Here is a 26,902-nt window from a genome sequence, read left to right on the forward strand (position 1 = left end):
TGCTTTTTAAACAGTGAAGTTTATTTTTATCGCATGGTAAATATAAACTCGACCTTTCCAACCCGTATTTCAACAAGCTAAAAATAAAAAGTTTTCTCCCAAAAGTGCCAAGCCCACATCCCAACGCCAGGAGGACTTCACTCTGTTGGTAGCCAAGAAACATAAGAATCACTATAGCGGACGTGGAACCTTTAAATATGTCGCGCAAAAGCTTAAGCTGCTTCAAGAAGCACGTTTCCGCACGCCGACTGTTATGTCCGAAGAGGACATGACGCCGAAGCCTTTAAAGAAGTCCAGAGGTACCTGCAAAAGAGGCATCGTTATTTACTTCGGCAGTGTAATCCAGAAGATGCACTGCTAAGCATCCAGAAATGTACAGAAAAATCTAATTTCTGTTTCAGTTTTTATGTAGAAGGCACGGAAAATTGAAATGGTGCATTAATGAAAGCGAAACGACTCAACAAAGCTTGCATAATTCCCACAGAAGAACACGTAAAATGCGCAAAGTAACTGTCATGTACATAGTAAATAGACAGCGTTGAAATCGAGAGCAGGTGTATTCTACAGAAATCTAGGTATGACGTTGGCACTGGTTCTGCAATAGCTATGGGATTTAGAAGTCAAAACAGCAAAGCCTCGGTTGTCTTGATGAAATAAAGTTTATTCTCAGTGCCAATCTGTCAGGCATTGTGAATGTTGTTTCTGATAAAAATAGCAATTTTTGGCAACATTTACGGTCTTAAACTATCCTACCTAGTTTCAAATGTTCTGAACATTACTTCTTAGGGCATTATTTTTTTCTTTGGGAAAAGATCGTCCGTTGGTGCATTAAGGAATTCTGGCGAAAAAAAGAAACATACCTTCGTTTTATCTGTGCGCACAAATTGTGCGTGGCGAACGGAATGCAGGATGACCATCTTAGCAGCGTGCAGACCAAGCCTCATTCCCACGCAATTTCTGGGACCGGCCCCAAAGGGCAGGTACGTGAAAGGCTGGATGTTACTGGCGTTCGCGCTCATGAACCTGGGAAAAGGGCAGCCTTTGTGAGGTCAATGTACTCCTGGCAATGCCAAAACATTTGCCGTCACTCGTGCCGCAGCGTTCGGTATTTTACTTCATAACTGCACTCCGTGTGAATATATGCATAAACCGGTCGCTCACCTTTCTGGACGGAAAACGTGAGGATCGGGAAAGTAGTCGGGATCATGGTGCATTGCATACACTGGTACAGCCACCACGCAGTGCTTCGGGATTTTTATGCCAGTGTCACCGAGGACGTAATCTTGAATTGTTTCTCTCTCGAGTCTGCCGAGAAAAGTTGTAGTATATTTTTTTAAGGTGCCGGAACATATACGACCCACTTGGTGTTGGAACCTAGCAATTTTTCAATATGCTAAATGCATTGATCAAAAAATCAGCACACGTTAACGTGAATTATTGAATATTAAACTATTTAAAAACAATGCTGACTCTGAATACAGTAAGCATGCTTAAATGATCTGAACTTGGTGTCATGCGCACGAGTGCGATACAACCTTGTCAGACGCATTAGCAGCAGGCAATGATTTCCACTTCGTTGACGAATATCAACTTGCACGTTTATCTCAAATCCCACTGGAGTCGTTTATCTAGCGTCTATTACATATACTACATGCTTTCGGCATAAACGAGCTTATATACCGCATCTTTATTTAAGCGCACGAAGTAGAACTTGGATATGATCGTATACAACTGAATTTTCACGACGTCCCGGTTATTCCGTGGTTATTCTCCACAGGTCGGCATACTCACTCGTGAGTGCACTCATATCGCCTCACTCACACTCACGTCTGTGAGTGTGAGAGTCGGTATTCATGAGAGTGAGTGCGAGTGAGTGAATGTCAGCATGGGTGGCCATGAGGGTGAGTGAGTGGATGTGAGTGTAAGTGGAGATGAGTGTGAGTGCCAGTGAGTGGATGTGAGTGTGAGTAGAGGTGAGTGGTGAGTGGACATGATTTATGAGTAGATTTGAGTGGATATGTGCGGCAATGAGTGGTTGTGAGTCGACGTGAGTGGTTATGTGTGGATGTGAGTGGTGGGTGGACGCGACAGCGAAGCCGGTCGCGTATGTTTCGCGACGACGATACCCGCTTAGCTATTTCCATGTTGGTGACAGCTGAGGCAAGCAAATATTCACTACTGAGGGCGCTCGAGGCAGCATAAGGCATCATGCCGGTGTCTTTGGACAACCGAATCAGAGGATTCCGCTGGCATGGGAACGGCAATCTTTCATGTCATTTGTAGTTTACCACTGTTTACGGGCGCAGACCCTTCGTGGATGCAATGAGCAGCTACGAGTTTTGTGAGATCCTTTATCGAATTTCACATTGCCAGTACTAATAATATAGACAGGTGTATCTTGCCACGTTCCCTGCATGGCTCGATCTCATATACACAAGAATCACAATGCTTACTGCTGGAAAAACGACTGTCCGCTTCTTGGCAATAACTACAATAATGGGATCTCGAGTGCTGCAGTGGACTCTTAGGTTTTTTTCTGCGCCCAGGTGCGCGCATTGCAGAGCTCTGCTCTGGCCTTAATTTGTCGATTGGGCCGGACCGACGTGAAAACCTGACCTACTTGGCCCAGGTATTGAACTGCACAAGCTCGACTCCGGCCCGAAAACGACGCGAAAACCAAGTGCGCTTTTTGGTAACGCCAGAAGGTTCTTGTTTCTATCGTGTACCTGAAGGCGCCCAGCATCACAAATCGTGGTTTCTATTTTTTTTATGCACAGCATCAGACATGGTCATGCCTTGGACGCCGAAAGAGATATCCAAAATGGTAATATTTTATGTTTTTAATTTGAGCCGGAAACTACTGAAACTAGGTGATAGTGACACAACAACTCGCCCAAACAAGAGTATTACTTGTGCATTGTTTGCCGCGTCCGGGTTAGCGATAAAGGAATGTCCACTGTATTTTTTTTTCTGCCCTCCTCACAACTTCAGAGAAGGGGGTCAGTCACACTCGCTACCCAGCGGGATAAGGGGAGCCGGACAGCGGAGGATTCAGAGATTAGTGGAAACGGTCAAACCCTCTCCGGGTACGTTTCCGTCAGGTCGCATCCCACTTTTCACGTCCTTGCGGCAAGGCGGATCCGCGTCACGTGGCTTTTGTCCCATGTCTATGGCGACGCGCGTTGAGAGCTTGAGGCATGGTCAACAGGACGTTGCCACACTAGCTGCAGGCATGAAGACAGTTTGTAAGTGAGGGCACTGAACAGATGGCTATTGAGGTGACTTTCCTCGAACCTGGGTTTACCAGAGGTTGAGAATGTTTGCGAAACTTGCGGGAGGGTGGGAGGGTCATCTGAAAAGTTGATGGTGGAAAGAGTACATATTATCACAGTGTTTGTCAAGATGAGTGTTCTTCGCTCCAAAATTATTCATTGGCTGTGTTGCCCTTTCCTAGTTGTTGATTGGTGATGTTTTCCTTTCCCAATGGTTTATTGGGTGGATGTTTGTGAGGTTACCTGGTTGGTTACTGTCCCCTTTGAGGGCGGGGACATAGGGTTTAAAACCAGCTGTTTTGGCCGGACCGAGGGCTGTTTCCGTCACGCAAAACTACGAGTCAGTCAAATTTAAATAAGTTTTCTCCTAGCTTGCATCTCTCTTTATTAATTGTTAATAAAAAGATAACCTATCCAGAAGTGCTCTCTAGCAACGTGATTGAGCAATATCGAATCCGCAAGACGCCAAGCACCCTTCACTAATAATCATCAACGTAATTTCCCTCCACAAGATTGAGAGGAAAACTCAACTGTGATGAAACATTTCGGAGATTTTCGGCAGTAGATATGAGGTGGCAACCAAATTGGCCGCACCCTTTTTGATTGGTTGGACGTACAGTTCGAAATTGATTTTTATGAACTCAGGAAAGGGATATAAAATAGAATGTCTCTGACTATTGTCCCCGTCTCGCTCGAAAAAAAAAAACCTACAAAAGAAAAGCAACGCGAACGAATGAAAGCTAGTAAGACTCAAGCTAGGGCGACAGTTTTCGTTTCGCCTAAAATTATCGTGCAAGCGAGTGCTGCTGTTCAAACCGCCAATACCGAGAAGGCAACGAAGAAAAAAACGTACGACGGACGCCGCAGCCAAAAATGCGACCAGAAGAGAACATAAGACTCAGAGTGGCGGGCGGAAGAAAGGCCAGGAGCTTTTCCTAAACAGGTCGAAGGGTGCCGGCATGTTCGGCACTAGATAGTGCCCATAGAACAGGAAAGATTTGAAAATTAAGCTCCTCCACGCTGTCCCAGAGTCCAAAAAAAAGTCTTCTTTTTTTGTGGTAATGAAAAGGCTCCCGTCAGTGCCCTGTAGGCGGAACTCCGTCGCCGGCAATTGGAGCGGCTGGGGGGCGGGAGGCTACTCTGACAAGTCAACAACTGCATACAAGCTTCCGCTGTATGTGTGCAAGGCGTGGTTCTGATTTGTGGTGCCTAGTCTTTGTCACTGGGAGAGTGAAATCGAAATGTGCTTGTGAAATGCGATTTTGTTTATTTTTCGTGTTTTCAGTGAGGTAAGCGGATTAACTTCTGTTTGCACGCATCGATTTCAGCAATCCTACCTAACTGATATCTGGACAGCATGAGGTATCCTTTGAAACGGATACTACGATTTCCTCTAAGAAGTTCTGGATAGCGATTTTTCCCAGTAAAGTCCTATCGTTTCAGAAGGGCGTGCGCTACAAAATGGCTCCAAGTTACCTGCATACGCATTCTTCCGCGAAAGACATTGAAGAATAATCAGGTGCAATGTAATGCCCCCCCCCCCCTCCCTACCACACGGGTTTGCACGTGGTCTCCGCACGTACTGGCCCCAAAAACACCGCGCTGGTTTATAAAAGCTCCTTCAGACAGGGATTATGTGCAATGCAGAAAACGTTCTGCACAGCACACATGTCCACACATCAGTCACACATAGTAGCTTAGGAGGTTTTATATATGGACTGCTAATGGCAACTCCCCCTAGCATCGTTATTACGCCGGGAAATCCCCTACTTGCGGCCCATTCCAGCCATTTTCCTTTCCGTGAGGAAATCACTCGATCGTTTGAAAAACGCGTTCCATTTCCCATGCCGCGAAAAGTATTCATAATCGCCACTTGACTCCAATGTGTTCATGCAGAGTCACGGAACGTCGTTGTCAAGGAAGATCAAATACAGGTAATTAGACACTATCCAAGGCGCACTCATTATTGTTACTTAGACACGGTCATAGGTGCGCGCCCAAGGGAGAGAGGTGTGTACCCCCCCTAATCGTCTAAGCCCCCTAATCGCCAAGCCTGCGCCATACATTTACTCTGTCGGACCTGTTCCGTCATTGTTTACAGTGCCGAAGACTTATGATGTTGCGTTACAAGAACTGTTTATTTGCCGGGTCATTTTGATTAAAACTTTCCAGGTTCTTTTTTGGAATGACAGTAACAAAAAACAAATCTCACATTTTCTGGGGTCTAAAGAGAATGGAAATTACTCTGGAAGCGCGATGTTACCTTGATGCTTCAGCGACGCAGTGACTGCCTTTCTCTTCTGGTACTCACGTGGTGAACAAGGGAGGGAAAGCCTCAGTGTGCTTGCGAACGTTTCAACAAAAGGGCTGTGTTCGTCTGGGTGAAGACAAGACCTCTTCTGGAAACGCCGGCAAGCACCCTGAGGCTTTCCCCTCCCTTTGTTCACATTTTGAGTGTAAAGAAACCAGCGGCTTATCCTCTCTATACCCTACAATCCTCTACCTATGTTACAGATTAAAATAAAAACTACTGCTTAATAATCTCTTGTATATTTTGGAAAGAAATCACATGGAAATAAATGTTCTATAACCATTCCTCATCTTTGCGCTCCGTTCTGGCCGCAAAGACTTAAGATGAGAGAAGGTTAGGAGTTGGGGGGGGGGCACTGCGCTGAAACTTGGCTCTTTCTCATGGAGAACCCTGCGCACGCCTATGGACACCGCTCAAAAGCTTGTCTAAGCATCGTAGCTGACGCTGAACAGGCGCTCATCGTCTCAGCAGCAAGCCCGGGAGCACACGTGCATAGCATTCGGTGTATGGAATATGCGTGATGAGTGACCACTTCCTTCGAGCATCGAAACTATGAAAATTGGCCAATAGCTCGACAAAGCCTGGGCGGCTCACCACCCCATCTTTGCGACTCGAGCTATGCTAGTGGAGCCACAAGGGCAGTCGGCCGCGGCAGTAAATCTCTCATCCCCGCTGTTCTTCACAAACAAGAAAAGAGCGAGTGAACGCGAATAAGAGTGAGTGGACATGAGTTTGAGTGGACGTGAGTGTGAGTGAGTGGTTGCGAGTGTGAGTGGTCATGAGTGCGAGTGTGAGTGAGTGGTTGTGAGTGTGAGTGGACAAGAGTGTGAGTGTGAATGAGTGGATGTGAGTGCGAGTGGCCGTGAGTGTGAGTGTGAGTGTGATTGAGCCACCTCTATTGGTGCCGAGGTATGTTATTCCCCCATAGCGCTAGCGCGACAGATCAACCTAGAATTACCTGCGATCAACCAGGGATTGACCGCTACGCCCTGACACTCGGTCGACGCCATTGACTGGAAGGCTACCATTTATCGGTATTTGCCACCTCGTTCTTCAGTTATATTCTCCTATACACGCATGAACACAGGGCAAAACGCTTGCCTACAACACGTTTTGGGCTTGTTTCGGCCTGTACACGCGATATCGAACGATAACGTTTCATTCAAAATGGTCTGGATGTAAGCATGTCCAGTTGAACCCATAGGATTTGATCGTTTTTTTTTTTTTTGAATTCCTGGTCGCAGTGGCTTTGGGGCCTGCGTAACACACATTTCGGTCGTTCTAGACATGTCTTTTGCCTCTGAACATTCTTAACAGCGATGCCTTGCTTATTTTGAATAAATATTAAATTAACAGTGAATTTACGTTACAGTAACAGCATTTTGTACGAGGTGTCTGTTTCTCACGGCATAATTGATGCCATTTCTTGAAATTTCATGAATTAAGCAGTTTTGATTGAAATGGTATAACAAAACAGAAATAACGAACAACACTGGCGTTTCTTCAGATTCTCTTTGCTGATAAGGCTCGGCGTGGGCGTGAAGCTAGTTTTCCGAAAAACATGTACAATGCGCAATGCACTGCAACTCCGTCGAAGTCACGTTGTGCTCTTTGGCGAACCGGCGCGACCTCGAAAATCTGTTTCTGCGCACAATAAACTCGAAAGGCGGGATAGCAGCACAAATAGTTCATCGTTCTGACTCCTGAGAGCTCGCATCAAATTTCCATGGGAGGCCGTTTCACCACTTATCTCTACGCCATGCTCATTCCTGTCTTGTCTTTAAATCAGCGCCAATCGTCAGATGTCCTGACCTTGACGCTGGCGGGAACATCCTCAGTGTCTCCGATATCACTCCGTGCAGGTATTCCAACTTTGATACGACGTCCATCGAAGGATATTCTCCCTGCACAGAGGAAATCCGAACCCACTTTAATCATACGAACACAATCGGAAATGCGCGTATTCGTATTTTGCGAGTTCCAACCGGGCGGTTAAAATGTCGAAAGCTGGTTGTTGTGCATTTTTGCCTCTTTGTCATATTTTCATTCCTTTACGAAGTTTTCCGGATATATGCAAATTCCTAACCGGGCTCAGCAGAAATACGGCTTACAGATGGCCGGCGTCTAAATGCGTGTAATTCGCATCGCCGATAACTCAGCATAGAAGCCGCCTTCTCGTAAAGGCCTGAAGGCTGGTTCACATGCAAGGGAATGAGCCATTGAGCAGAGCGTCGCAGCGAAAATTTCTAGCTTGTTGGAACCTCGCCGCTCATCGCAGCGACGACTAAAAACAGGTTTTTCAGCCGCGATGGCAGGATTCGCTAGCATTTTCGCTTGCATGTGAAGCAGTCTTAAAGATGGAAAGCACTGAAAGTGCTTTGCCCTTCTTTCTCGTTCTCGTCCTCACAAGAGGAGGACAAAGGGATCATGTGGTCCTCAACTTTTACTTTCCACCTTGCCCGTCTATATATTCTCCTCTGGGAAAAGAATGACAAATAAAACAATTTAATAGAAGGTAAAGATGACGGGCGGTAGACAGTATTTAATAAAGCACATCTTACAGGTCGGCTTTATTAATGAAGATGTGCCGTTTTACTGAGCTTACGGAGCAGGAAAGCAGGACTAAAAAAAATCACCGGACGTTTACCCTTCTTGACCTGCGTATTTCAGCGACATCTGGGGTGGTGCGACATGCCGATGACAGTGGGAGTGCTTATACTCGCACTTTTATACGCACCCTTAGCTACCCATGAATGCATTACGTTACAGAACCAAATTAGTACTGTTATGATAGGTTTAGTGCCTTATCAAACGTGGCAGGACCCTATGTTGAAAAAAATGGCTGTACTTTGTTGGGAAACATAGCCTCATGTTCCCCCATAATCATCATCATCAGCCTGACTACGCCCACTGCAGGACAAAGGTCTCTTTCATATTTCCCCACTTAACGCTATACTGTGCCAGCTGCGGCCACCGTATCTCCGCAAAGTTCTTAATCTCATCCGCCCACCTAACTTTGGGCCGCCCCCTGCTACGCTTGCCTTCTCTTGGAATCTAGACTGTTATCCTTGAAAACTATCGATTATCTTGCCTTCGCACAACATGCCCTGCCCAAGCCCATTTATTCCTTTTGATTTCGACTAAGATGTAATTAACCCGTGTTTGATCCCTGACCCATTCTGTCCTTAAGCTAAGGACAGCACAGCGAGCTATGGAAAAAAACGTTCCACTATATGACATCGTTTCTCGCTCTGTCGCCTGTTATGACGCTTTCAAGCAACGAGGACAAAAATAGAAATAATTAACCATTACCTGAGACTTGTCGCCTGTTATGACGCTTTCAACCAACGAGGACAAAAATAGAAATAATTAACCATTACCTGAGACTTGTCGCCTGTTATGACGCTTTCAAGCAACGAGGACAAAAATAGAAATAATTAACCATTACCTGAGACTTGTCGCCTGTTATGACACTTTCAACCAACGAGGACAAAAATAGAAATAATTAACCATTACCTGAGACATGTCGCCTGTTATGACGCTTTCAACCAACGAGGACAAAAATAGAAATAATTAACCATTACCTGAGACTTGTCGCCTGTTATGACGCTTTCAAGCAACGAGGACAAAAATAGAAATAATTAACCATTACCTGAGACTTGTCGCCTGTTATGACGCTTTCAACCAACGAGGACAAAAATAGAAATAATTAACCATTACCTGAGACTTGTCGCCTGTTATGACGCTTTCAAGCAACGAGGACAAAAATAGAAATAATTAACCATTACCTGAGACTTGTCGCCTGTTATGACGCTTTCAACCAACGAGGACAAAAATAGAAATAATTAACCATTACCTGAGACTTGTCGCCTGTTATGACGCTTTCAAGCAACGAGGACAAAAATAGAAATAATTAACCATTACCTGAGACTTGTCGCCTGTTATGACGCTTTCAACCAACGAGGACAAAAATAGAAATAATTAACCATTACCTGAGACTTCTATACTTACGTGCTTTTTAACGCAGAGGTCTGCCTCTTCCCTGAGCTTCTCTTGGGCTTCAGGGTTTAGAGCTAGCAAGTAAAACGTGAAAGCAACAAGAGAAGACGTCGTCCCTTGTCCCGCTATAATAAACATAAAGCACTGGGCCATTGCTTCCTCTTCACTGAGTGCTGTTAAAAAAAGGAAATATAATAAACAAAAGTACAATCGCAACACCGGAGACTGAAGCATTCATTATTTTACTTTATTTCACATCATGCAGCCTTGCAGAAGGCAACGGCAGGAAGAGATGAAAAAAACAGCCCACAGATAAAACCGTAACCATCAGCAGCATATGATCGAGATACTATGAAAGTACAGAACGCAAGTAAAGCAAGAACACGTCGGGTACGCATTTGTGGAGAGCGAAAATTATTTCAGAGTACGAGTAGGGCTTGGAAAGGAGTTCCAACTTTCTATAGTGCGCAGAAAATAAAACTGTATTTGAACGTATTAATAAGAGGACTAAAATATGCAACGTTTAATTCGTGATAGCTTGTTAATTATGACACCTTAAAAAATAATAGTTGTCAAGTCACTTAAGTCACCAAGAGTTAATGTGTGCATAAACTTTAAAAATTATCTGCGACACCGTGAGTAAAGTGGAATCACCCCAAATAAGATAGATGAGAAGAAGGCAAAAAATCTCTATGACGTCAGTAAAATATGAAACGGCCAGCCTTTTTTTTTTCTGAACATATTCCAATTTCTTCACGTCCACAATTGTGACAGCGCCTTTCCTGGGTCTGCTGTGACTTAGGTAGTAGCAAAATGCGTAAAAGCATATATACTCAAGAATTCAAACGAGAGTTGGGAACTGTGTTCGGCAGTTAGGCGCCAGATGGACTGGATTACATGTAATCTAGTTGCTTATTAATTGTTGTCGAGATACGGCAAGTTGTAAAAGTCTATCTAAAGACCAGAAGCCGTCTTGGTTATCTCTGTACATTCAGTTTATCTGCGAAGCTCTGACGCCTCGCAGTGTACCCTGGTTTACAGGTAAGACACCTCATGTTGAGACTAACTGCCGTACTGATGTGTGTATGCGCCAGACAGCGGTTAATGGTGCCATTGTAACAGAGGTACTAGTGCCTGCTTTTTTTTTTATTTCGGTCCTGTAAGCTAACTTAAAGCATGCCCACCTTTTGATGACACTCCCTCAGAGTCCGTGAACTTTGAGTCCACGTCAAAGATTCTTTCGTTTGATTCGGTGTCTTCTTTGGAAGTGCCGCTCACATCAGTGCCTTTCTGAGAATCGATAAGAAGCTGCAGAAAATCATCTTGTCTCTGTAAAAAAAGAAAATGAATGGGGAGAAGTTAGCAAAACAGGCAGAAAGGAGGGTCATTTTAGCTGTCAGGCGGTTGTGGCATTCATCGCGATTCTCATTCTTAGGAGTTCTCATGGAGCATGCCCAAGTCATAAGCACGAAAAAGGCAGCAAACTGCAAAACATTGCGGCTATTTATTTCTCTCGGGTGAGCCTTGTGTACGATCGCTGCACGAGCCATGCGGCTGCAGCTTTAGAGTTCTTTTAAGATTACGATTAGGTAAGGGTGCTGAATTAAAATAGTACTCTGCAGTGCAATTAACTGCGCAAGCTGTGAAAGTATCGCGTGCACCTCCACTGCCATGCGTACCACACAAAAATAAGACTTTTTACCCTGTCGCGAGATGAAGCAGCGACAGTCTTCTGGTTGAGCTACGCCAGTACTAGTAACAACGTGGGCAATACAGACAAGGGGCACTATCTCAAACCCTTTCTCGCATGCAGTGTGGTTAGCACCCAGTCCATTGATTGATTGATTGATTGATTGATTGATTGATTGATTGATTGATCGATCTATCGATCGATCGACCGACCGACCAACCCACTGAAGTGTGCATAACCTTCTGTGACTATTATAGACCGTTTACAGACAGCAGTTCGCACTGCGCACAACAGGTAACACCACTGGACGGCCGTCATTTTTGTCCTTCAGAGCCGCCATTATTAAAGCACTGGTGTGCGGTGCGAACCGCTGCTTCGCGACTAGCGTACGAACGTCAAATCAGTTTTTAGCACGCTGCTTGAGTAAGCATGTGAACTGAATCTTTGAAGCATGGTGGAGGAAAGTAAAGTTGGGGGGGGTTCCTGTGGTTGATTGGCAGCAAAACTGACGACTCTGTTCACTCAATGCCAAAAAAATTCCAATGTTCAAAAAATGCCAAATTTTCATGAACCACCACGCACCATCTTATTTCAGTGCGGGCTGTAGCGGAATGCAAGAACAAGCTGGTGATTTTCACTGCAGTTATATATTGAACAGTTGTATTATAGCTGATTTATTGTTGCAGTGTTTTAAAATACACTTGCGGCAATCAATGTGAACATCTTCATTGTGAAGTCATTGTGCGGAGAAGGTAGGTCAACATGAGATGCCTGTAACCTTGCTCACTTTCGGCGGTACTGATCCCATACATCGAACAATATATGCTTTTAGAACAGCACATATGCACGGAAAAGTGGTGTCTCATGAAAGTATTTGCACATTTCATCTAATTCCAGTTGGCTACATCTGCGGGTCCTAAACTCCCATGCTGTTTTCAGTCTTATTTTGCCAGATCATACTCCAACGACGCTGAGCGCTTCAACTATCCTTTGAGCAACGTGCATATATTTTTCCTTTAGAAGATGGAACGTTATTTGAAGATAATATAGTATTTGGGCAAAACAATAATCGGGTTACCACACGCACGTGCATATTCAGTCAGAAATCTTATATCCAGTGCTAAGCGGCGAACACTTTTATAAGTGTGCATGCATATTTCCTTATTGTAAAAACAACAGGACCTGGAAAGCAAGACGCCAGACAATGCTGCACTTGTAACCAGTGCAGTTTGACAATGAAATGTGTAGTCTACAAAGAGAGCTAGACGCTGAATTGATTAAAAACTAATAAAAAAGGGCGCAGACGGCTGACCTGTTTGTTGACACATTCCAGCCTATGCGGGCAGTCAAAGTACGGCGAGTAAATCATTGGATTGTATAAAATATTTTGCAGCCATAACATATGTTATTCAGAATCACACCGAGTTTTTCTGCCGTCCACCAGCTCATTAACCACAGCGAGAGGAGCCGGAAGGGCACCAAAACGTCGGTACAGCCGTCGATGGAGCAATTGTCACGTGACCAAGTATGGTAGCGCCCATGCTCTCGCGCTGTAAAGTCTCTACAGCCTCGCGATGGAACAACGCTTGCTTTCTGTGTGCTGCTGCAGGCTCAAATGCAGCTGCTACGCACCGTTTTCGAGTCGAGACGGCCCTTCATGGCGCTCTGGCTCAGGCTCTTGAAGTATCGAAGAGTACCTTGATTGAAAATCTTTATCCTGAAATATTTTGCCACTCCCGGAAGCAGAACTGCGGTAGAGAAAAACAAAAGGTTTGATATTTCAAACATACACGTCTCTTGGTTAATTTAGTGTGTTAGCAATAGAAGCTCCTCTGGTAGGAAAAAGTTTCCGGCATCCGGCTGCGTATTGTTGGGTGTATACACTTGACAAGTGCCACCTGACAGGTGGAAAGAGACACCTGCCACAGGCCATGCTTGGCCGGTGGCAAAGTGGAGAGAGTTAAACCCTCCTCTCCAGTTGTAGGGGCGAGAAGGGAGAAGCCGAAAGGTGGATGCCACGGGAAGACCCCCCGCCCACACACACAAAAAAGGACGGTTGAAGTGAGAATGGTATATAAGAAAAAGAACATCTGAAGAGAAGATAAGAAGTACAAAAGAAGCAATGAAAGGCAAGCAGAAGACCTACTGTCATAATATAATGACAGTTAAGTGTCCCCGTAATGTTTCTATTTGGCAGCTCCGCATTTTTACGCCTTTGGAAAGCGGGTGAAACTGCGCACCTGAACGGTTCAAGTGTTTCTCTCTACATACGAAGGCGAAGTACCCGCAACGCATAATATCACGAAAGTAGTATGAGCCACGTACTGTGTATCATCCGTGGCAGTGCTTTTGGAAGATAATACACCAAAGCTGAGTAGCATGTGAGTTGACAGTTAACGCATAGCTGAAAATCGTAAAACAAAGCGGGTTAAACATACAAACAACGCAGTTCTCAATTTTAAAAGAGGTTGAAACCATGTAATTGCTCTAATTTATTAGGACACACCTTCCTATGCATGCACATTGCGCGATTATGCAATAACTTGACACTACTAAGAACACATGTGTAGACTGGCAGTACTTTAATCCGGGCACTAAATTACAAACATACTGCTCTATTGACTTCAGCACCGTAGGCTACGTTAATTACAAACATACTGCTCTATTGACTTCAGCACCGTAGGCTACGTTCATGCGCGCGTAAATTCTGAACATGAAGGCACATGAAAATCTCACCAAAGACTAAATACTATATATGCAGTATTGAGAAGGTGGGTTTCGTTCATCATATTGTTCTAGCGCGACAAACACAAGTGACAGAAAGCCAACACGGGCGCAGTAAGGTACGTTTCTTTACAGCAATAGCTATATGAAGGACTTTCTCCCGTCAGAGCTAAGCGCTATTACGCTCAATTCTTCACACAGCGGTAAGGTAAAAAGTTTCGGAGTACCTGTTCTATGTTAGATTTTTAGCAAACAAAAAAAACAGCTTCTCTAACGCGTTATACAGAATTCTGAGGCCAAAAAAATAAACAAATAAAACGGTAGCGAAGTGAAATAACGTGGAAAATGTGATTACAGTATTCCTTTTACTACAGGTGAAATGGGGGGGAAGAAAAAGGAGCTTATGCAAGCACACCTGAAGAGCGAAGCACCTGCTTACTACAGTCGAGAGTACTTACAGTAAATGATAAGTCCAAGTGAGAAGTCCGTGCCGAATGCTTTCTTGGCATAAGTGACAAAATCGTTGCTCTCCTCAGAGTGGGAATCGATGCGTATTCCGAAGGCGCAGCGTGCAATCAGATCCAGCGAAAAGTTTCCGAAGAACCTGCAATTACGAGAACGCATTGGTCATCGCGAGCATTACTCGAACACTTTAGGTATACTTAGGGGCTAAACACCTCATTTGACGCAGTGCGTCACCCACCCCTGATGAAACTAGTTCGTGTGAAGAAAGTGGCGTCACCTCAGTGTGCATGTGTAGTTTGAAGAATGGGTACATCAGATCGACCACTACCTATTTCAGACCTCGACATTTGAAACTGACAACGCAGTTTAGTTCAATCTGGAAAACCGAGCAGACGAGAGACCTTCTCAAAGAAAACTTCTCTGCGCGACTTCGCTCCAAGTCGATATGGTAGAGTGAATATGTGACCATAATGTGTGGTGAATCTGTTTTACTTCCATAAAGTTACAAATCTTTCCAGGCTCAAAAGCGGCTTGCATGCAGTGCGCAGGCTGCAATTTACAATGAATTCAAGTGAAATCAATAATTATTCTACTCAGTACTGGTTTAAACAAAGTGAGGAAAATGAAAAACGAATAGAATCATCCTGTCACTATAAGATGACACTAACACATGCCGGGAGCAAAAATATACGCATCAAATCAAGTGTACACAAGTGCGGTTAAACGAGAATGTTCTGCGCTGCTAAACTACCGCGAATAACCTGGGTAATTTTCTAATTTGGCAGTTTGAAGAACAAAGCAGGTAGGCTGAGAGGGAACCTGTAGAACAAAGGACAGCTCAAACTAAGCAACAGTACTTTCAGCTAGGCATTGATTTTCAGCGAACGTGTGCAATGAAGTTTATACTTTTTAAACTTCTGACCTGTTATGTATGTCTATTATCATGGTGCACGAAGACTACCCCAGGTTTATCTAGAAGCAGGCACGTATCCAAGGGGGAGCCCGAAACGGTCGCCACCCCCGCTCCCCACCTCATTTATCTCAAAAAGCCTATTTTTTTTAAATTAGTGGCGGGCTTTCCTGAAACACCTGGTATATCTCGTCCTGCCGGAAGGTTTCACCTAAACTTTATAGACACTCGGTTCATTAACGTTTTTAGGTCTGTCGACGAAGTTTTAGTCCTTTTAAAGTTACCATCTAATGAAAGTGCCGACTCGGTCGCCCGTGACAATTTATACATTTTTAATAGCACATCTACCGACTGGAGCTACACTTACGAAGGGCTGGAGGATGACGGCATTAGCTTTTTAGATTTATTCAGCGCATTTTCTTACGACGGCCACGTTTGTTGGAAATATGCTTCTAGTTTTAAGATAGGCTTGCTGCCTTAAACATCTTCCCATTCGAAACTAGCAAAAAGGTGGATAGCCAACCTCTGTCCTTGTAATACCTTTCGAGAAATCCTGACACACTATAAAGTGGACGGCATAATTGGCTTCCACATTTACGTACTGTCCTAATTCGACGTCACGCTCCTGTTCTGCTGCCTTCTGAAGATGGTCCACCGAAGTTTTCGTGCAAGCTTCAATCTGCTCCTCCATCTGCAAAAGAAGTGGCACCAAGACGAAGGAAGAGACGATTGCTGTTGTTGGTTTCTTCATTTCTTAAGTATAGTTACCTTTCTCAGTCCGTTAAAGAAAAGGTGGAAATTTATAATAAGTACCATAACAGTACATTGTAACAACACAAGCACGTAACCCATCGCAAGCGGGAAAGCAGATTCTGTACAATTCCAGATGAGGGCAAATACGGGCTGGTTTTTTTACTCGTGCCATATTTTTTTGTTTTTACTCGTGCCATTTCATTTATATGCTGCCTCACCTGTAGCAATAAACCATTTGGTTGTTAGACAGCACTGGTGTTTTGTCGTTCTCTTGTGTCTCGTCTTTGATTACGCTGTTTTTCCAATTCGTAAATTCTGTACAAACGTACCGAAGTCAGCAATTGTACATAATGGAAAGTTGAAGGATACATCAAAGGCTTGTAAAGAAGTAAGGAAACGTGCGAAGGGCGGAGGTGTGCGAACAAGCAGCTCGTTGGTTCCAGAGTTTGCTGCTCATGTGTTTACGCATCTGCCTCAAAAAAGTACGTTCAGTTCGACCCCTGCTGAAATGACTATCGGCTCAGGGCTTCTACTGCTGGGCTACAAAACCACGGTGTGGCCCAATCCGAAACCAAACACATTTAGACGCTCCAGTTGACGCTTGTGTTCGAAAAGTTTTGGCGCCGACGACAGGACGCAAGGTAAATTTGTTTTTATTTATAGATTCTATTGAAACCTGTTGTGTGCACAAGGCCTCATATCAATCCTGTTCCTCTAGCGCGTTCAGCAACATTATTTTGTGCTATCAATGGAACAAATGCTGTTAAAGACAACTCCATCCAACTATTGTTCTTAGTAAAATTGATTCTATTGCTTCTGCTGGCTACGTTTACATTTCTGCAGTAGCAAAAGAAGAATTTATCGCCCAGAAATTTGAATTTAAAAATTTTCCCGCCTTTAGATTCAAATTCGTGACGCCCTTACAGTTTCCTGTCGTTTTGAAGTGCATGACGGTTTAATGTAGTGGGATCCGGTGAGACCAGTGGGATCCGCGCCGGGAAATTGGGGTAGACGCATGCATTTGACTTGAAAAATCGGCCGCGTATGCAGGCACCTGTATTTATAAAAGCTCCATTTGCGGTGAGAGTGGTCCCTTTGTGATTAGAACCCGATACCTTATCGATACATGCCATCTTCTATTTGTCCTCTATGTCCCATTAAAGAGGCCCTGAAACAGATTTTTTTACATCAGATCCCCGAAATCTGTATATCGAAGGCTATCTGCATTAGCGCAATTATTTACGGCCAAATGTTTCTCAGCGCCTTCTTGGCTTTCAGCTTTTATAATCTTGACAAGGTTGAAATTCTCATAACTAAAGAGCTGAGGCTGCGCGCTCGCGCCGGCACTGCAAGTCCTTGCGATGCTTCGGCCGATTATGGCGCCTTATATTAGCTTTTCTCCAGCGCGCCTAAACCAACGACCGCCGGTGTAAGCGCGAGCAATTTGGAAGTTTCTCTGCCCGTTTTATCCGCTGCGATGCTGGCAATAGCACCTGCTGCTCGTGATGTTCAAATATTCCGATCAGCAGCTGCTTGTAACCGCTGTGACGTGTAAGAAGCAAGCAAGGATACCACAGCAATCTATTACGTTTTCTCTTGCGCGCCAAGCAGCTATTGCTGGCTTAGGTGTCTATGACCACATGATCGGACAAGTGGGCAAGTTTATTTAATTGCCATGTTCATAAAGTGTCGCCTGACCCTTTCGAGACCCTGACCACAGCCATGCGGCTGCAAAGCAGAACTATGCAGTCCTCTTTTCATTCTGCAGACTATCGGCAATGATGTCCACTTGTCCTCTTTAGTGTTTCTGAGCGCGTTCAAAATTGAAGCCATTTCAAAAATAAAAGACAAAGACCAGGGCTGTTGTACAAGTAAAGTGTCAGTGAAGGACACGTGCTTCTCACATATTCTTAGCTCAGCGACTTAATCTGAAGTTCCATTATGCCTCAGCCATAAAAAAGATAAGAGAAACTCACACTAAGAAATGGCTCAGCCATCTCGACGATCCTCAAGAAAAGCAGCGGTGAAAGATAAAAAGACTTTATTACAAATTCCTTTAATTCTCAATTTATGCTAATCCCATTAATTGAGGTGTCGTGCCAATAGGTCACGTGGTTAGTGCTAGCGAATTTGTTTGGTGACCAAAATAATGTGATGGGAAACGTATGTTCACCTTACGAAGCTTCACTGATGTAAACGCCGGCGAAAAACAGGCTCGAATCGCCTTCCATCGAGGGTACGGCACCACGCTGAGCATATTGTTGACCAGCGGTTCGAAGAAATCAGCCGACTGGGCGAGAAAACAAACACCTTAGTGCTGTGGCACATGAGAAGAAAGTAATCACTTGTTAGCGACGCAAAAGACTTTAAAGCACACGAAAAAGAGCAAAATAGATTTCTCAAACTACCACAAAAACATCTACGGCTCAAACGCAGCTCGAACGACCACGCTCCTCCCATTTATTAAGCAGATAAGTCAAGGTGTTAAACAAATGCAGCATGCTTTATAACAAGTTTGTGCACTGTACTGTTAAAGAGCGGCGTTGTTTGGCGGCCTACGGGGCGTGCAGGTAGCTGCAACATAAAAGGCAACTTTTCCTGGAAATGAAGCGGAGGCTGCGGAGCCGGAACACGCCCTCTCTTACGCTGCGTAATATAGCCCCTCCTCTACTTTCAGTTATTAGTTTTCCCTTAAAAGAAACACCCTATATTGCCAATATTCGGTACTGAAGGTATATTTGCAACAAAACCTGCAAATTTCAACGTTGAAAATCAAGGAAGAAAGTTGTCTTGACTACAGCAAATTTGCTAGGCACGTCTATCTACAAGAAGCTCCAAGAGATGGGGCCACCTGCTCCGGCGACGAAATGAACTTGCCGCGGAGAGAGCAATGCGTCAGGCTACCAAGCGCACTGCCATGCGGTATAACTATCAGGCGCAATGACACAGGTACGGACGCTCCTCAGCCTGTAGCCTTCCTTTCATTGCCAGGAGAAGGTGTCGTAGAGTATAGTTGGAGGGCTAGCACAATAATCACACAAATGCACTTCTATTCCGCCTTGTTTTTGTTTAGTGAACTGGTGAAGTGAGGAGCATGCCGACATCTGAAAACCATTTATTCAGGCCGGCAGTTTACACTGCATCATGTCATAGACGATAACTATAGAGTTTCTAAAAGTAAACGATTTTGACAACGATGGTTCTTGAGGAACAAGCTTTAAGCGTAAGCAGGCATATTACCCCTATACTTACTCGTCTGTTTGGCAGGATAAGGAAGTCCTTTACCAATATTTGCTTCACCAGTTCAGGTTCTGCCACAAACAGTGACGGCTTTCCGCTCTCAAACATGCTGCGCCAAAAGAATGTACGCGTCACATGATCTTGATTACATCCCCGCATCCGACGTGCATGTCGACATCGCAAGTTACTGACCCTATTCATTACCCGCGTCCGTAAAGAAGCAGAAAAAAAAACTTACTTTAATCACTTTTCCAGCCACACGAACAGAACGCAAGATGTTCTCACCCCTTCAGTTACCGCCGCGGAAGCAAAGCCTACAACCAGGCAGACTTCTTTCAAGGCAGTAAAGAAACTATGCGACGTGTTTTGCAACATTTCGTTTTGTTTTCTTTTTGTTTGGTCCTGAAGTCAATCGTGACTTCAGTACCAAACTTCAGGTGGGAAAGGAAACGACCAAACAGAAGCTATAATCATGATCATTAGCCTGACTCCGCCTACTGCAGCTGTACAAGAACCTCTCCCATATATCTTCAATTAACGCTGTCCTGTTCCAGCTACTGCCCCCGTATCCCCGCAGACTTGGTAATCTCTTCCGCCCACCTAACCTTCTGCCGCCCCCCGCTACGCTTGTCTTCTCTTAGAATCCTTAACGACCGTCGGTCATCTTTCCTTCGCATTACACGCCCTGCCCATGCTCATTTCCTCGTATTTATTTCGAATAAAATGTCATTAAATTGCGTTTGCTCCCTGACCCACTCTGCACTATTCCTGTCCCTTAACGATACACCTATCATTTCCCTTTCCATGGCTCGCTGCGCTGTCCTCAATTTAAGCTGAACTCTTTTCGCAAGCCTCCATATTCCTGCCCCATAGGTGAGTATCAGTAAGATACGGCTGTTATATACTTTTCCCTTGAAGGGTATTGGTAAACTGCCATTCATGATCTGAGAGAACCTGCCAAATGCGCTCCACCCCATTCTTAATCTTCTACTCATTTCACAGGCATAGTACAACGTTAAAAAATAGACGTCTCCCGGCCTACGTCACGGAATGTAACGGTGTCCTTCTCGAGTAAACAGCTTCAGTTCACAAAAAAAAAAAGGAAATGGCACAAAACCTGTGAACAGCTGTAAAGAGGCATTCACCAGTGAACAGCAGCCTTCGTAGCATAATGAACATAAGAAACTTTAAAAGTATGGTTCGCTTGTATCCAACTCACCCGTAAATCCTTCCGTACTTTTCGTAACGTTCTTGGTCAAGCTCATGAAAGGGCTGCGTAAAAACAAACACTGTTGAATGCTCCGTTGTTTATTTATAGGAATGATAGTTTGAGGCTTCGAATTACGTATTGTTCTCCACTCTGCGGCTGCTTACGATTACTGAAGCCACCCGACATAACCAAATAACCTCCCCCTCTCCCCTTCCCCTTTTCTTTGCAGCGCGATTGCCAGCCATAATTCAGCGCGCCTTACCTCCACCCACCACCCCAGCTGAAAGCATTTGCTTCGCTATTCCATCACACCGGCGCGATTATATGATTTGTGTCTAGGATGCCGATCTTACTCTTTGGAGAGTGACCGCTCACAAGGCGATAATGCTGGGGCGCTGAAGTTATAGACGCGTGCTTTTTATGTCTGTCATAATTCATCGTCAATATTATCTGTAATTAAGGAAGCTTTCTACGCTTATAGCAATGCTCACAACAAGGAGACTGTACATGCGCGGTAAAAAGAAGCAGGTAGCATACAATGCAAGAATTATTTCTTTCTTCCTTGTTTTCTTTGTTTGTTTAGGGAGCCCATGCGTCTAAAAGACTTCCAGAAACGCGTGGTGTGTTCTGTAGCTTCAGCTATGAGCGATAAAAGTATTTTTTAATGTGCACTCACACTGCACACCACACACTCAAACAGAAAGGAGTAAAAAAGGAGTAAACAGTTCCCTGGCGCATTCCCTTCTATGAAAGGGAGTGCGACAGAGGACAGCTTGCTTTCTTTTTACTCCCATATAGGCGTATTCGTGTTTAGTGTGCACGAACGTTTTTGCATTGCACTTCCATCGAAATGCGCCCGCCGCAGCCGGGACTCAGCGGTTTCATAATACGAGGCAGAATACCGCAGAAAACACGTTCGGTACAGTGATGAAATACACAACCAGTTCAGTGTAAGATTGTAGCATTCATCTTGCATCAAACCTGATTGTACAAAAGCTCACAGAACTGAATTTCTTTTCCTACCTTTCGCATGATCTTGAGCATTGGACCAAACAGAAAGGCGTAGCTTTCGTGGGGAACATTTTGTTTCTTCCAGTGATTTTTGTGTCGAGACACACGACTGAGGAATGAATCGAACAAAAGTGCGTCAGAGAAAGAGGCACATAAACTGAACACACGCACAAATATGTACAGCGTAGATACCTCGGCTTCTTGTTAATAACAGGATAACGCAGCGGCATACACTTACTCAAGGCACTCTCGACATGGTTACGTGTAATCGCTAATACATGCGAATTAATGGCAGTAACCACAGTCCTTACTTCGACACTCTTTTCTAATCCTTCGGACAACACGTGGTTGCTACGCGCACTTACGTGATCGATAAACCGCTTCTTCATTATGACGTCCCTCTCGACAAGCAGTGGCAGAGCGCGATGCCTATTCGTGCAGCGATCAGTGATCGACGGCACAGAAATCTATTTTTCTTGTCCATTTTCGGGTTCCTCGCACTTTGGTCAGCAGTGATGGCTCGTAGAGGTTGCCGCGGCGCCGTTTCGACGATGTCTACCGGCGGTTGGGGTTTTATAGCTGCATCTAGTGCGATGAACGATTTACGCATACAGGGCTTGAAAGGTGCATTTGTACTGATCGTTCTTTGTTCATCATGAATGTGCATGTCCAAACTACTAGCGTTCCTTTTCTCTTGCTTCTAGGTAACGTCGCAGTTGTTTTATGCGAACCTCAACACTGTGGTCGCTTTAATTAGTCTTTACAATGTTCATCCTTTGAATTTTCCTTTTTTTATTTATATATCGCGCGTCCGTCCCGTACCGTGCCAGAACAGAGTGACAGCGTCAGTGGCAGCATTGAGTAACGACAGCACGCCAGTGCCGACTGCGATTGCGGCTGAAGCATAGAGAAACATACTTACGTAGTATGTTTCTCTATGGCTCAAGGCCATTGTCGTAAGCGGCCGTCGGAGAGAGGGCAGCGCAATTGGTCCCAAGGTTACAAATGGGGCACGGCGCGTATACACAAAAATGGCATGACCGCGCAGTCCCACACGCTGCGGAAGAGTAGCAGCGCCAGAGATTGGAATAAACAAAAAAAACTACGCTCTGACGCCAGCACTGCATCGATAAAAAAAAAGGCATCGTCGCTCTGGTTCTAAATCAGGACAAACGGTACAGCCGCAGTGTGCATGTGCATCCCATGTAGCGGGGAAGCCTTGGTCTGGCGTCCTTGCAGTTCTGCAGCTACGAGGGGTTTTCAATAACTTCTTGCGTCCAAGGCTGTAGCTTTTTTCAGTGGTGTCACTGAAAATTGTTGCTTTCAAATAAGAGTTTGGAATCTCGTGTTATCCGGTGTAATCGTACGCGCCATTACCAGCTCTGTGCTACACGCGGCCGTTGCGCTCACTTCAAGCGACTTAACGCCTTTGCTCTGGTTCAAGCCTGTCGACCGGGGCATTTCCTTCGAGGAAAGTTATTCGTACAATAAAACGTGGTGGCAGCAGTCCTAAGTGAGTAAATGAAAATGGGAACTTGTCATTTCCGCTCTCGGCAACCACGCGGTTCAGTGGACGCCCATCACCAAATTAGGCTGAGTCTCTCTACTTCGAACTCGCTTGATTCGATCTTTTGGTTTATTCGAACTGATAATTTCATTGTGTCATGATCATGTGCATAAATGTGTAGATGGTCTTGTAATTCAGAAAGTCTCAGCACACGTTTGGTATCCTTTTATTTACAATTATCAAGCTTGTTTTTTTTCGCAGTCCAAACTGATGGCTTGAACAACATATATTAGGAAACGATAACATTCATTTTTAAACGTGATTTTAAGGTGTCGTGTTTAAAATGTTTAGATTCACTTCGCACTTGCTGCGTATGGAAATGAAGGACTTTAAATATCCTCCTGAGACCCGGCTATAGATTTGTCAATATATTCGACAACGGAATCGCGGGTGCGGCTGCTTTAACAAGGCAGCCGCCTTTTTAAATTTTAGTACCATGAAAAGCTCTTCCTCGGCTTCTTTGTGGACCAGTGTTTCCATCTAACGAGTATGATCAAGGTATGATTTTCCCCTTCGGGAGGGAAAAAGCTGGGAGTCGACGGGAGCTCTTTCTACGATTCCGGCTTAAAAAAAAAAAGCAAGCAGATTCACATGTACGCCAGCTGTCGTAAAGTGACTTTAAGCAATTAATGGCATCTGAACCACTGAAACCAGCACACGAAAGCACACACTGGAGCGAAGAGGGGACTGTACTTTCCTTCTTTCTTTTTCTTTGCGGTTTTCATTTCCTCCATGAAAACGCTGCAGAACGCAGCAGAAGGCATTTCAGTCATATCTGGTATCAAAATTATCATACCCTAAATTAAGCGTTTAAAAAAAGAAAAAGATCGGAGACGCAATTCGCACACTGGGTTTCAGAAAGATAATCTGTTTGTTTCGAACTTTAGAGACGTTTTTTTACTAGGGGCTTAGTGAGCACTATAACATACGAGATATACTACGGAAAGAATTTCACGCTGCCCTACAAATGCGACAGAGAATGAGAATTCTGTACTTTTCTCTGTACTGAGAGACAGGTGCTGCTTGCTTGCTCGGTGTCAAGCCATTGGAAAATTTTAAATTATTTTTCTGTTTTATAAAAAATATTCTTGTTCTTCTTGGAAGCTTTCACACCAGACAACGCAGTCTGAGTAAAGTGGAAGCTGACCGCTGCGGCATGCTGAAGCGCGCTTTTTCCAATGGTCACTGCAGTGCTCCAGATGATGATGATGATGATGTCCGCAGGCTTAATGGCACATACCCACGGAGGGGAATGGACAGGGTGCATAGCGGATACAAACTCACTCATGTACAAGGAGTGGAGTATTTGGATAATTTTGTCACTTAGACTAGATTTTGTACCAGAAAATATGGAAAATAAAAAGCAGTGAATTCTCATTCTAGGAGAGGAATCTACCTGATGTAATTATACAGTCGTGAATTTAATCGCACACTATAATCGCAGGACATATCCCTTGACGCTTGCCTCAAAGGAGAGGAGAATCGGAATACACAGAGGAAACCCTACTGAGACATAGGCATGTGGCAACATTTATTTTTTTTCTGCACAACAATCCTACCAATCAAGGGCGTCCGCAGAATTTTTTGCAGGGGGGGGCCCCATTGGTTGTTGGCGCCGGAGGGGGGGGGGGGGGGCTATATTCGTAGCAAAAAGGCACTATTTGCGGAGTAAATTTATTTATTTATATATAAATAAAAAAAATAAGTAAAATACGCACATGAAAGAAAAATTACAAACAGCAAATTAAAGCGCGGCTAGGAGAGATACATTAAAGTTTATCAACGAAAAAACAATTAAAATTAATAAAAAAATACAAAAAGATACTATCACTTCGTGGAGAAGAGCGCTCAGTCTTGCTGCATACGGGTTCTCGACTCACCCGGATTGATGACCAGCACACAGCACAATATGTTCACAAACACGCAACTACAGTCACTCAGTCAGTGTTCCTTGAACAGCAACTGTAGGCGCCTCGGATTTTTCTGGGCGAATTGTGTAATTACACGGGTGATAAATTCATTTCTGTGCTTCACTACACGCTCTCGGTGCATACTCATCATACACATTGAATGGAAAAACGGTTGAACGCGTACGTTGAAAACAAAAGACAACTATATATACAACAAAAACTTCTTTACAAGATAAATGCACGCTCGCCGCTTCATACACCTCGCTCCATCTTGCTCGCGCATCCGCACAGTCGAGCAACCGCACACACTGCTCGCCGCTCGTCGTTTTCTCGTCCGCTGTCTTGGTTGTTCTGACCTTCGTTGACAACCGGCCACTAAAAACACCGAAGCACAAACACAGAGGCGCGCACACGTGCAAGGGCTTACTTGCCGCAATATCCCCGGATGCGCACTTTGGGGGGTGAAAGGAACGCCGCGCGACTTCCGAGGGGAAGGAACACTCGCCACTCCGGTCGGAAAATTTGTTGTTGTGTTTTTATGGGGTTCAGAGCCCCAAAACGCATCAGGCTATGAGGGACGGAGTAGTACAGAGTTCCGGATAATGTCGACCACCTGGGTCTGGGTCTTTTTACCGTGCACTGACACGCACAGTACATGGGCGCTGTTGTGATTTGAGACCCAGCCAGAGGTCACAGGCGAGCCAGGCAGGCGCCATCGGTCTGCGTTGACCAAAGGCGCTGGTTTTCGGAGAAGACGCAAGAAACGCTGGTGTGGGGGCGCCTCTGGAGACTGCGTCGCCGTGAACAAAAGCAGCTAATCCCCTTTGCCGAAGATTCTGAAAGCGGCGCTTCTACCGAACTGCGCTCTCCCGTGGATCGGAGGAGACAGCGAGCGGCGGCTGCGGCGCCAACCCACCGCCCGCTTGACCCTGAGCAGCCCGACAAAGCGGGGGTGGATACGGCTGATTTGTCCTTCCCTCCTGAAGAATTCATCGGTGGCCGGCGTACGAACGTATCCTGATTATAGCGAGCGACGAAGGCGAAAACAAGATGCTCTGTGCACTGTCTGCCTCCGTGCCGCTATCTCTCTAGAGATCAAAGAAACAGACACCGATCGTTAAGAAGGCTCAAACACATGCTCGCCGGTGCCGCTGTATGTCTGCAACAGGTCGCCTTTTAGTAGAGCTAACGATGGCGTGGTTTGAAAACGGCGGAACGACGCCCGCCCGGACGCGGCATTTCGCAGATGTGACCCAAAGCGTGGAAGCGGGGCTGCTTTTACCCTTTTGGCTGAGCGCACCACCGCCCCTGGCGTGCGGCCATCACTCACGGTTCGAGTGAGTGATTTTCCAGGGGGGTGCAGCCGCCCCCCCTTTCCCCCCCTTCCGGACGCCCATGCTACCAATATCAAACTGCGCGGGAAGTTAGAAGTCTATATTAACGTATTTCCTCGCCCTACGAATGTTATCTAAAATAACACAGAAAGATTGTCATTACATTCTAAATGATTTGGCTGAAGAAAGAGAAAAAAAATCTCGTTTTACTCACAGGTAGAGGAAGAAGATCGCGGTAAATACCAAGATAACCCAATCCGGAATCCCAAATACCACCGCCATGTCACTTCAGGCACTATACTTCAAGTTTCGGCGTAGTTCTTCCCCGTGTACACACTCTGTCTATACGCCTGGGTCAAATTGCTTGAGCAGGAGCTCCGTTCTCAGTCAGTTCACGCCCACACCGACCTACGCGATGCATCCAGACAGGAAATACTTTTTTTTTTTTTTTGTCGCTGCTGTTTTCGCAACCATGCGCATTCACGTGCGATGCGAAGTGCTGCGGA

General features: G+C 45.0%; 1 protein-coding gene across 10 annotated transcripts; it reads right to left on the minus strand.

Moving 5' to 3' along the window:
• LOC149340852 (cytochrome P450 3A19-like) lies at positions 1-26,860 on the minus strand. Of its 10 annotated transcripts, XM_089549742.1 has the most exons (15): positions 26,611-26,856; positions 21,951-22,170; positions 21,598-21,694; positions 20,584-20,636; positions 19,377-19,473; positions 18,298-18,414; positions 15,974-16,062; positions 14,455-14,600; positions 12,905-13,020; positions 10,767-10,911; positions 9,595-9,755; positions 7,396-7,487; positions 1,162-1,305; positions 861-1,023; positions 1-303 (listed from the first exon to the last, which is right to left on the minus strand). In XM_089549742.1, exons 3-15 carry the CDS (start codon positions 21,616-21,618, stop codon positions 223-225), a joined length of 1,425 nt encoding a protein of 474 aa, XP_089405868.1. In that variant the 5' UTR covers positions 21,619-21,694; positions 21,951-22,170; positions 26,611-26,856; the 3' UTR covers positions 1-222. The 10 variants fall into 10 exon arrangements, with proteins under 10 accessions (XP_089405868.1, XP_089405866.1, XP_089405867.1 ...); XM_089549740.1 differs by lacking the exon at positions 21,951-22,170 and having other exon boundaries at positions 26,611-26,860; XM_089549741.1 differs by lacking the exon at positions 26,611-26,856 and having other exon boundaries at positions 21,951-26,596.
• Positions 26,861-26,902: the final 42 nt, after the last annotated feature.

Source organism: Amblyomma mixtum, chromosome 6 (assembly GCF_055824585.1).
Source record: "Amblyomma mixtum isolate Tamu chromosome 6, ASM5582458v1, whole genome shotgun sequence".
NCBI lineage: Eukaryota > Metazoa > Arthropoda > Arachnida > Ixodida > Ixodidae > Amblyomma > Amblyomma mixtum.

What these genes read in the sequence shown, in the direction of transcription:
- LOC149340852 (XM_089549740.1), bottom strand. Translation starts at nt 26,678, where the DNA reads ATGGCGGTGGTATTTGGGATTCCGGATTGGGTTATCTTGGTATTTACC. An exon ending in TTATCCTGCCAAACAGACGA is followed by an intron (nt 18,415 to 19,376) that starts GTAAGTATAGGG and finishes TTTCTCGCCCAG; the next exon opens with TCGGCTGATTTCTTCGAACC. An exon ending in CATCAGTGAAGCTTCGTAAG is followed by an intron (nt 16,063 to 18,297) that starts GTGAACATACGT and finishes CTTCTTTTGCAG; the next exon opens with ATGGAGGAGCAGATTGAAGC.